Source organism: Culex pipiens, chromosome 2 (genome assembly GCF_016801865.2).
Source record: "Culex pipiens pallens isolate TS chromosome 2, TS_CPP_V2, whole genome shotgun sequence".
Classification (NCBI taxonomy): Eukaryota; Metazoa; Arthropoda; class Insecta; order Diptera; family Culicidae; genus Culex; species Culex pipiens.
Window position 1 is genome coordinate 18,766,538 of NC_068938.1, and position 12,037 is coordinate 18,778,574.

The 12,037-nt window shown below is 36.0% G+C and overlaps 1 protein-coding gene across 3 annotated transcripts in view; it reads left to right on the forward strand.

The window, feature by feature from the left end:
- The window catches only part of LOC120432464 (protein Shroom), a 371,160-nt gene that overhangs the window by 154,753 nt on the left and 204,370 nt on the right, over window positions 1-12,037 (forward strand). For all 3 annotated transcript variants that reach the window (XM_039597692.2, XM_039597693.2, XM_039597694.2), the window contains exons 4-5: window positions 8,377-8,971; window positions 9,109-9,942. In XM_039597692.2, the coding sequence (XP_039453626.1) occupies window positions 8,377-8,971; window positions 9,109-9,942 (1,429 nt within the window). The remainder of the gene's footprint in view (window positions 1-8,376; window positions 8,972-9,108; window positions 9,943-12,037) is intronic.

The window sequence follows — 12,037 nt, forward strand, 5'->3', positions numbered from 1 at the left end:
CTATTTTTTGCAAAAAATCATAACTCGGCGGCAGATTTTTTGACCATGCTTCTCTATAGCTCAAAAGTTGCGGGTTTTTGTCCCCTGAAACATATCATAAAATCTCGAAAATCAAAAAATACGAATTTTGGGAAATTGAGTTTTTGTGACAAAAAATAATTGAAAAATCAGCAATTTTTTTCCGTGAACCTATTTTTTTTAATAGTACCAACAATACCTAAAACTTTGCCAAAGACACCAAATTGATCAGAAAATTCGATTTTTGAATATTTACGTACGCATAGAGAAGCCCCCCACAAAGTTTGAGCCAAATAAAAAAATTAAAAATGGTCGAAATCGGCCGATTCGATAGATAATTGTTCAAATGAGATATGACAAAATAACAAATGTTAAGCCTTTTTGAACTTTAAGCCTCGTTTATGAAACTCAGAAAATATTTTTTTTTCGAGATAATCAAAAGATTTCATTTTTTGACATTGAAAATCGGGTCAATAGATTCCAAGAAATCGTCGATTGAAAAAAAGCTAGAAACTCAATTTTTATTTTCAAAGTTTTTGTAAATAAACAAATTTATTTTTTGTACCTATTTTTATAATTCGATGATCTTTTTCTCTGACCAACGAACTCATTTTGTTTTCATAGTTCGTCCATACAAGCTTTCATACAATTTTGGCAGCTGCTTATACAAAAAGGCTATTAACACTGGAACGCACAACGCATGTCAAACTTACACGGACGCCCAAGCCTTCCAAAAAAGTTGGAACGATAACTTCAACTCGGGCATAACTCTAGATTACTGTCTAGATGATCCTAAAAATTTGCAGAACTTGATTTGAATAAATCTGTAATTTCTGCGACCGAAAACATGGTTCCAACTTTTTTAAAACGACAGTCTCCTCGAAATTTTTGGCGAATTATTTTACACGCAAAAAAAAGTTGGAACGATGTTTTTGATCGCAAAAAAAACAGATTTGATCAAATTGAGTTCTGCAAAGCTCTAGGATCATCTAGACATCCTAACAAATCACTGGAAAAAAGAATTGTCATGATTGGGTGAGTTATGGCCGAGAACCAGCGAGTTGAAATTACCGTTCCAACTTATTTGGAGCCTTGGGCGTTGGAATGTTAAAATATTAAAAATATGTATCTTGAGAGATATTTTATGATCAATTTGATGTCTTCGGCAAAGTTTGAGGAATTCCTAGGACTTCTCAGAATAAAATAGTTACAATCTAAAAAAAACTTTTTTTTTTCTAAATCGACTTTTCATATAAAAAATGGCGCATAATTCACCATACATTTTAGATGATAAAAAATGCCATCTTTTGAGCATTGGGTAAAGTAGATAAAATTGTATTTGACAAGTAGGTAAAAATTAATTGGACATTGTTTTTGTGGTAAAAAGCTGAAAAAAAAAGTTTTTTCTTGTTTTCTGAAAAGTTCGACTATGCCGAAGATACCAAATCGATCAGAAAATCCCTTTTCAAGATTCGGGGTTTCAAACGTTTTTATGCACTTTTGTATGGAGAGCTCCCAAGTTTTTATGCAGACTGTAATATTGGAATCTATGGACAAAATTTCATTTAAATCAAAAACTAAAAAATCGAAAACTGCAAAAAAATGTGATAGGCTAGCGATTTGCTCATCACTGTTTCGGATTTTTTTGCCTTGACTACTTTAAAAATCTACTGGACAATTTGCTCAATTGAAAAAAAAACTTTGCTTTAGAAAATACACTTTGCTTTAACTTATGTGTTATGGAAATCTATATTAAAAATGTTTTTACTCAATTAAAAAACTTCACATTTATTTGTAGAGGCTATCCATGACGTAATTTGATGTTTAAAATCTCCATTGCTTTGGTTTAAGTTTACAGATATGAACTACAATGTTTGATTAGTTCAAAATATGTAATGACAATTTTCGTAAACTTAACATAACATTACGCCTTGATTTTGAATGCCTTTCATAAAAAATATTATGTAACAAAACTAAATATCTTTCGAGTTTTGTTAAAAATATAACAATGTGCAAAATAATGAAATAACTCATGATTTCAACTATCAAAAATAGTTAAAATCATTTGCTAAACATTCCACATGAAAATGGGAAAAGATTGTATTATTTCCCTATTCAACAACCTTCATTTTTTACACCTTATTGTTCCCTGGTCAGTCGTTCCAGATGGGGTGAGAAATACATCGATCCGCATGTCACCTCGATAAATAATCCAACAAATTACATACTTCTCCCTCTCGGCTTCGTTGCGCAGCCAGGGCGTTGCAGTCGCACATTCCAGGGTGTACAAAACAAGGAGAAAGCCCCGAGGATACTCATAAGGAATATCGCGGTTCCACCCCTATCTGGAATGCGTCTGAAAATCGAATCCGCAATGGTTGATGGTGCTGTGTTGGACTTATTTTTATATGTTATTAAAGTAATAAGTGAATTTCACAAATACCGTCAGTTACCATAAAATACAAAACATTTCTCGCACTCGCGCGGAAACCTTGAAATCAATGCAGCAACTAATAAATTACTCACTTTAGTTGAACTGAACAGTTCCAGTTCTGATTTTCCTCCACCACCGTCGTCGTCGTCGTCGCAGTTGAGTGCATTTCAGTGACTACTCTCCGGTACTGTCCCTTTAGAAAATCCGCAACGGAGACAACGCAGACCACACCGCGTCGCGGTCCAACCCGGGGGTTTTACACGGAGAGAGATTTTGTTTGAGGATCTTTAAACATTTATGGTTGATTTTTTCAAGAAACATTTGTTCTGTATGTTTTTTTTTTTTTTCAAAATTCGTTAACAAATGTTCACGATTTTAACCCAACATTTTTCTCTGTGCCCCCTCGAAGCAAAACCCCCCTCAAAAGCTTTTGCAAGTCGATCCTTCGCAAGTGTCGAACCCCTTTGAGATAATAAAACTGACCACAACTTGGCGGGGTTCTAGAATATCTCGGTCGGCTCGGTTGGGCGTTCAAAAGAGCCTAGGTGTCCTGCCTGGATAAGTGAATAGAATATCTTGACAGGGCGCCGTTCAATGCCTGGTTGAACTCACGAACTTGAACTGGACCAAGGCGGCTGGGCTGCGAGGCAGATAAAGGATCTGAACCCTTTTTTCAACTGAAGTACGACCGGACTTGCGGGCATCTGGTTTGGGGTGTGGCCGGGCAGTACTTCTTCTAGGAGTCGAGGGGCTTTTTTTGTGTTCGGGTTGGTCAGTTACGGGGGGTTTAAATGTGGCGTGCGCACGGAACCAACTGCCTGGGTGAACTATTTATTGAGCTATGATTGGGATTATTGTTGAAAGTGAACCTTCGGCAGGGGGTGGCTTGGGGAGATATGCGCCTGATAAGACATAAATAAAGTTGTTTTAATTATTGGCTTTTCGTTGCATTTGCCCTCGTAAAAATAGACAACATTATTGTTGCAGAAGAAGTGAAGCTATTATCAGCACCGTTCAATCGGTAACAAGTTTCTTCAATGAAGTCGAAAATTGAGAACTTGAAACTTGAATCAGTCAATTCTAATAAATCACATTTCGCTAAAGTTCACCAACTTCCGTTTCTCCGAACCCCCACATAAAAGGCGCCGTTTCGTTTTCGAATTTCGCACCAAAGTGCAAAGTGACACGCAATTTTGCACGTAGGAGGAGTTCCCTTTATGCGGAACCTTCACCGGCGGCGAAAGGTCGCGAGTTCAAGGTAACCTGTTAGGAGTGGCCGTCGTAAAACGGTTAATTTTGCGCCACTAAGTGCAATATTTCATCGGGGGAGGGCTGCAGTTGGTTTAGTCACCCCCCAACCTGCGAATGCTCGCATGGTAATAAATTTGTCTCGGGCGAAGGCGAAATAATTGGTTTTGCAAGCTGCCGCCACCGCCGTTGGAGAGTCGGTTACAGCTATATGTACTAAGTTCAAAGTAAGAGGTGACTTTAGCGACTATTTTGCGTTGAGCGATTTGTCGAGTGTGTGTAATAAGGAACAGAACACGTTTTATAGTATTTTGCACTGGAAGTTCAGAGAGCAAATTAAACACTAATTAAACATAATTTGTTACTAATGAGTATGCAAATGAACGTGCCCTCAATTTCTCAACACACTAATCTCACAAATTATCAATTAACCTAACCTAGAACTCGAAACTTCCAGTGCAACAACTCAGAAAACCAATAGGTGGCAGGGTTGCCAGCAGGCAATAATCGCGCGCGTCGCAGCACGGTAATAATCGTAAAAGTCGAATTAGTACCCGTAATAATGACGGATCGCTCTTTCCGCGTGTGTGTGACTTAAGTTGGCAGCTTGGCGCTGTCCAAGGGGGGTGGATACGCCGTACCAACTCGGAAGATGGCGCTGTAAACCACCACACCGCTAAATTGGGGATAATTGAATGTGGGGGCGTGCGTGCCAAAAATGGGGATGAAACGGTGTTTCGGGAATTACCGTAGCGAAAATGAATCTTACACGGGTGACCTTGAACCGAGAGTTGGGCGAAGTCTAGCGCCAGAAGATCATTTGGAGGAAACTCCTTTTCTGCTTTTAAAAAGATTTAAATTTTAAATTCTTTTCTGTTAGAGAAACACAGAGTACAATTTCTTTTCATTACCTTTACAGTTTTAAACAATATATTTTTTTGGGTATTTGAAAAAGAAAAGAAAACCTATACCTTTCTTTAGTAAGAAAGGCAAAACTTTATCACAAAAAGGAAAGTTATCCTGAAAACTGGTTGCGTTTTAAAGACCTAATTTAAAAAAAATTGGCAATTTCCAAGCCTTTTTTCTTGTCTAAGAGCAATACTATAGATGTTTCAATTTGCGTTTCTTTTAAAATAATAAGGCTTTTAGAAACATAAAATACTTTGCTAAATATAAAATTCTAAAGCATCGTAAAATTGATTCAAATTAAATTAATGCCTGTTAAGGACATATTAAAATAATAAAACTATAATTTTAAAATGTAAAAAAGTGTTTAGTTATTGAAATGTATATTCATTAAGAGATCTTTCTAGACAATTTTTCAAAAAGAGTTCAGCAGATTTTTTGAAATATATGAAGAAGAGATGTTTAATTGAAAAGTTAAGTTAAATGTAAGAAATTAATGAGCAATTCACCCCAAATTCCGGAAATAGAAGTTTTATTCTTATTTTTCGATTTGCCTCAAACTTTTTGGGGTCCTTTCTTATGTCCAAAGAAGCCAATTTTTGTCACTGGTTAACAAATGCAAGTCTCCATAATATTTTGGCTGCTGTGCATACAAAAATTATTCGTAAATATTCGAAAATCCGATTTTTTTTTTAAGAAATTTCGTATCGATTCAATGCCTACGGAATAGTTGTAGTTATTCATGAGAACTGTTCAGAAAATATAAGTATTTAGTGTTTTAAAATGCATTACACATCAACTGGACAGATCAAGCCATCATAGGTTTCCAAAATTTCTAAGTATTGACGTTTTTTTTTTTTGCGAGAAAAAAAAGTTTTTGAGGTGATGTAAATTGGAAAAAAGTCCAAAATATTTTTAAACGAGCCCAAACGTGCTAATTTTCATTATCAATGCAAAATAGGACATTTCAGATTGTTTTCAATTGATTATACTAAGTAGCCTTCTATTTCCATTGGAATTTTCAAGTTTTCTGAAAAAAAATTTGTCCCCCGATTTTCCAGACCAATTTTGAAGGAGGGGCGACATATACTTTGAAAGATATTTGCAACGGCCTTACATGGAAAAAATAATTTTGTTAATTTCTTTATAATTTTTTTTATACTATGTTATGATTTTTTGAAGGCTTTTATTTCAAAGAAAAAATCTCACATTTTTTTGAATTTTTGCAAAAGTGTGCCGTTTTTGGGAAATTTATTTTAATTTTAACAAAAAAAATAAAACTTAAAAAAAATTAAACATTTGTAGAATATTCCAATCTTTTATAATTTAGTTTCAATCTTTTGGAATCAAGACTCAAATTTTCAAAGGGCAAAACATTTCACACTACTACTGAGAAAATGGCATAAGAAAATGGGAGGCTGTTTGGGTGAGACTTAAAAGCATAAATTTCCTGTTTTTTTACTTTGATTCGCAAAGACGAAATTTCAAAAAAAAAGAATGTTATAGCAAAAAAATAATGAAAAAAATTGTACAATCAAAAGCTTCTCATTTTAAAATTAAATTCATACTTTAAGTAGCCTTATCTCATAAACGGCTTACCTTATAAAATATTCTACAAATTCGATTTTTATTCAATTGTTTTTTGCCTAATTTTAAATTAAATTTCAAGCCTTTTTTTTTGTAAACAGAAATGATCGCAAAATGTTTTGTTTATTATTACTGCAAAATATCTATGAATTTTTAGGTTTTCACAAACCCTCTAATGCCAATTTTTTCGATTGTTTTATTTTCATACAATCGAAAACCTCTCATTTTTAGTTAAAAATTAAACTTTAAATGGTCTTACCCGGGCAGACGTTAATAACAAAATTCATGCCATTTAAATAACAAAAAATCAAAAAATCAAATTATTCGCTCTAAAGTATTGCCTTGGCGTTCTCGATTGCGAGATTCCTGTTCGAAATTAGGTGTTCGAAGGCTTGATTGTTGAGGCAATTGCAAACCTCTTTTTACACCTTAGCTTCCATCCACCCCGTATCCATTTAAATAACAAATACTGTTAAAATAACAGAAAGTGTTATGGAATCTTCTTGAAAAATACATTTTTGCATAAGGGTTTAATAACAGTTTATGTTATCATAACAAAATTTGTTATTGGTCTGATATTGGTTGAAAGCCAACGCAACTTTGTAATAACATATTTTGTTATGGAAGAATACCTCCAACTGTTATTGGGATGATCGGATTAGCTGTTAAAATAACAAAAAATAATAACAAAGATTTGTTCGAAGAATAACTTAAAAATGTTATTGGTCTGTTATTACAATAACAATTCAATAACTCAAATTTCATAACGACGAATAACAAATCTTGTTATAAATAACATAAAATGTTATTGGCCTAGTATTTTCAAATATCAAAAAATGTTATTCCCAAGATATTTCCGTCTGCTCGGGTATATAAAAAAACCGTTTAAATCATAAATAAAATACAAACTTCATTTTACCTAAAGAATTAGTGTGGAAAAATTCAATTGGATAAGTTTTCTTTCACGTTGGCAAATTTTTTGGCCAAATTTTAGAAGAAATTTCAAGCTTAATTAAACTTTTGAAACTAAATGATCGCAAAATGTTTTAATTATTATTACAGCCATGCTTTTGTGAACAAATTGAAAAATATCAATGAATTTGTTTATTTCTTATTTTCTTCTATTTTAATTTTTTTCGCAAATTCATTGCTTTTATTTAATAATCGTTATACAATGTATTTGACATAGTTTAAAATCGATTGCACACATTTTTCAATGGATATTTTAATTCATAGCAATTATTTTTTTGTTCCTGGTTTTTTGAGATAATCTTGAGCGGGAAGCAGGCCAAAAAAATTAAAAATATGCATTTTCGTTAATACAACATGCAGCGGAGATAAAGTAAACTTATTTTTTGCAGGAAAGTAAACCGTCTTTCGATTTTTTTTTAAATATTTCTTTTATTTTAATTAACCTTAGGATTTTTTTTTTTGTAAATTTCGAATAATAGAATTCCTTATTAATTTAGTATTAGTATTATTATTTGTTTATTTTTTTATGTGTAAAGCAATTCTGGAAGTTATGCTAAATAGTTTTTTTTTAACCTCGGCAATTGCTTAATCTAATCTAACCGTATACAAGCGCAGTCAGTCCGAAGACCTCGGCAATTGCTTAAGGACAAAAACTTTTAATAAAACTAACCTTGTTTTTGAAGCAAAAAATATATCCTAACTCTTTTATTTAACTAAATACTTTTCTCAAAACAATATTTGCAAAAAGATGCCTATGTGCTCTCTTATGCTAACTAGATTGATAACCAGCAAATTTAGAACTAGAGATCACAGAGGCATCGAAATATTGTATAAAACAAAGGGACCCAAACTTCAGAAAAAAACATAGGCAACAGTTTTGCATTCATTACTGAGGAAATTCAATAAAATCACTCGATCTCCTAAACCCAGCCTCACGTATATGGGTGAAGGCGTTTTTTAGGATAACTAATGATTAATCTAAAAATATGTGTCAACTTCGGGGAACACCGTGATGCTACCCTTTTAAAAATATGCAAATTTCCTTCAAAGCTTCTGCAAACAAACCACATGTTTGTTCATCAATCACGAATTGATTGACGCTTCCCGCAGTCAAGTCACGCACACCCCCTCTAAGAAACAGTATTTCATCAACAGCAAGATGACTAACTCACCATCCTCTCTCTCTCTTTTTTTCATTACTCATCACGCAGGTTCCACATCTCAGCTGATCGCGCACAGTGCGCGGGTTCGAACGCCTCAGCGCCACAACTCAGAGAGCATCCTGTTCATGACGGCCGAAGAACAGCAGCAGCAGCAACTTCAACAGCAGCAACAGCTGTCTCAACTTGGTGGTTCCAGTCATCATTCCGCGTCCGGTGCGCCAAGTTCCGTGTCCCAGTCGATGGGATCGCTGCATCACGTTCACGTGCACGGCCATCACCAGCAGCAGCCGAATCCGGTTTCACCGGGCTCGGCCGTCCATCTGCACCAGAGCTCGTCCTCGTCCGGATCATCCGGTGGGTCACCGGTCGGGGAAGATTTGCGCTTTCAGCACCGGACCACGTCCAACACGTCGCTGGCCTCGTCCGCGTCGGCACCGGCCGGGAGTGGCAATAGTAACGGCGGTGGCAGCCTCAACGGCTCGGTCCGATCTAGTCGTAGCAATAATCGGCTGTTTCCTATCAGCACCTACACCGAGATTCCTAGCAACGTTAGCGGTAACAGTAGCAGTAGTAGCAATATTAGCAACGGCGGGCCGACGACGCCCAGCGTCCAGCAGCCCCCGTCCATGGTTGATGGTTCCAAGTGAGTAGAACTCTTGAATTTTCTAATCATTTACTAATAAAATTTATCTTTTTCGCTAACAAGTTGGGACTTGGTTTGGTATGAAGATACAACCTTCAAGCAATAGTGATACTAATTCAACCCCTTCCTTCCCTCAGGCAACTCAGCCCCCACAACTGGCAATCGGTGGCCGACCGAATCAACGAGCTCGAGAAGCACACCGGCTCTTCGAACAACGCCTCCAACAGCAACCCCATCCCGACCGCGGGTGTCAAAAATCTAAGTCATTCCTCCGGCGTATCCACCCCCGTGTCCGCCAAACCCTCCCCCCAAAAGTACACCTTTTTCGATCCGTCCAAAACGCACCGGGTGTCGAACCCCTCCCTCAAGGCGTTCCAGAAGAACGCCGTCATCTCGTACTTTGAGCGCCAACAGGCGCACGCCCGCGAAAGCAGCCACAATCTGTCCCGGCCAACGACGCTGAATCTCGGCCAGCAGCAGCAGCCGAACTCCGGATCGCCACCCTCGCTCAAATCGGTCTCGCAACGTTCCTCGATCTCCAGTGCGTACTCCTCGTCGGGCAGTACGATGGATCTGACGCCGTCCTCGCACCCCGGTGGAATCTACCACCACCATCCGAGTTTGCAGGCCAGTATCGCCGTCCAGCAGCAGCTGGACAAGATCGCCGCCAACAACCTGCGAAATCAGCTAGCATCCGTCCACACGATGAACCTACTGAACAAAGTGCAATCCCCGCAGCAGCAGCAACAGCTGGAATCTCAAATGATCAGCAACGCCACGCTGATCCTGGCCAACGCAACGATGGACACCGACTGCAACGGGAACCCGGTGGAAGATCAGCTGGACGTGAACGGGTCACCGCCGCCGCCACCTCCACGGTCGACGCGATCGATTGGGATGGCCGGGATCAATAGTGCCGCGGCGGCGGCTGCAGCCGCCACGCACGCCGCACATTTGGCGACCGTGAGGAGGTGAGTTGGGCACGAGCCGTTGAGTCTTATGCAAATCCATGTCACGATTAGTGAATGTTGAGCGGCACAGCAGCAATATTGCTGAGCAGAACATGTTGTAGTAAATGATTTATTGGCAGTGGTTTTAAACTATTAATGTTTATTTTTCAAAATTTAAAACTACAAAATTAAAATTTGATTGCGCCTGAATGCATGCAAACCAAAAATTTCGTACGTTTCGTAGTTTCCAAATATTTCCGCAAGAGATCGATGTCAATGTTTTGAGGTCTGTCTGAACTTGAGCTGTTGAGGTTATTTTGAAATGAAACCTTTTTGCACCTACCATAATCTTTTTGTGTAGAACTTTTTAAGCACTTTACCAAGCTCAATCATTTTCAATACGAACTTATGAGTCCCCAAAACGGACCGAATGGAACAAACCCGGCCAAATTTCGTTCAGTCAGTTCCGAGTTATTAGAGTAACTCTAAAACAGTGAAAATGCGATAGATTATCATTATAGTCCCGACGATAACGATAATCTATCGTTATCGTTATCTTTATTCCAATAATTCTTATCGCCGATTACGGACGATAACTCATTTTTAAATCTTCCTCAATAGGCTTATTCCATCAATATCATGTTAAATTTTTAATGCATTTGCTAAGAATATATTTTTCGAAGCATAAAAACAAAAAATGAAGGTACTCAAATTTTCATAATTTGCAATATGTGTATCAAACGAATCGAAAAATTACCTGCATTTTCACTGTTTAAGAGTTTTTTTAATGAAATACTCAAATTATCACAAAATACCGTATTTTCTCGAAAATACTAAAAAAATATAATTCACAAGATGGGTATTAAACGATTCGAAATTTTGCATGCATCTTCGCCGTTTTAGAATTTTTGGAATGAAATACTAAAATTTTCACAAAATTCCGTATTTTCTCGAAAATACTCATTTTTTTATAATTCGCAATATAGGTGTCAAACGATTCAAAATTTTGCTTGCATTTACTGTTTCAGAGTTTTTTGATTATTTCATTTAAAAAAACTCTAAAACAGTGAAATGCAAGCAAAATTTCGATTCGTTTGATACCCATATTGCGAGTTATAACAATTTGAGTATTTTCGAGAAAATACGGTATATTTGAAATTTTTAGTATCTCATGCAAAAAACATTAAAAGACTAAAAATGCATTCATAATTTCGAATCGTTTGATACCAATATTAGGAATCTCACTGATTTTTTTTAAATTTAAGTATTTCATTAAAAAAAACTCTGAAAAAATGAAAATGCAGGTAAAATTTCGCTTCATTTGATACCCATTTCAAATTATAGAAATTTGAGTATTTTCGAGAAAATACGGTATTATGTGAAAATTTAAGTATTTCTATCAAAAAACTCTAAAACAGTGAAAATGCATGCAAAATTTCGAATTGTTTGATACCAATATTGCGAATTTAAAAAAAATGAGTATTTTTGAGAAAAGGGTGGCCACTCAGGTCGGGAAATCGGGAAAGTCGGGAAAAATTTGGGAATTTGCCAAAATCCGCAAAAAATCGGGAAAAAGTCGGGAATTTGTGATTTTTATGTCAAAAAGTCGGGAATCCCAAGCATACTCGTTTGAAAATTATTTTCTAAATCTTATTTTTTTGTATTCACTCACTTCACCCGAGGGCCGCTGTTTGGTGAACACTGCTATAGATAAAGCTTGATTCTTAGTTATCGGAAAACTTAAATATCGAATAAAATCTAATCGTTGTTCGTTCTGAATGAAAAAAAAATGAAATAGTTTTTGTCGCTTTGAAAAAAAAAAAATATTGAAATTGCAAAAATAATTCCAAGAAATTTTGATTTAAGTTATTGCAAATATTTCCTGAATATATATTTCCGAATTTCCTGATATTTTCTAAATTCTTTGAAAGAATAATAACAGTAATAATGTTTTAAGCGTTCTTTGATTTAAAATGAAACAAAATTATTAATAACATTTTAAATTCAGTTATCTTTGAGTTTTGCCATTTCCAGTCGAAACGAAGTATCAAAAAATATACGTTTGCCAATTTCAAAAACAAATATTGAAATTTTAAGCATTGTTAAGCTTTCGGTA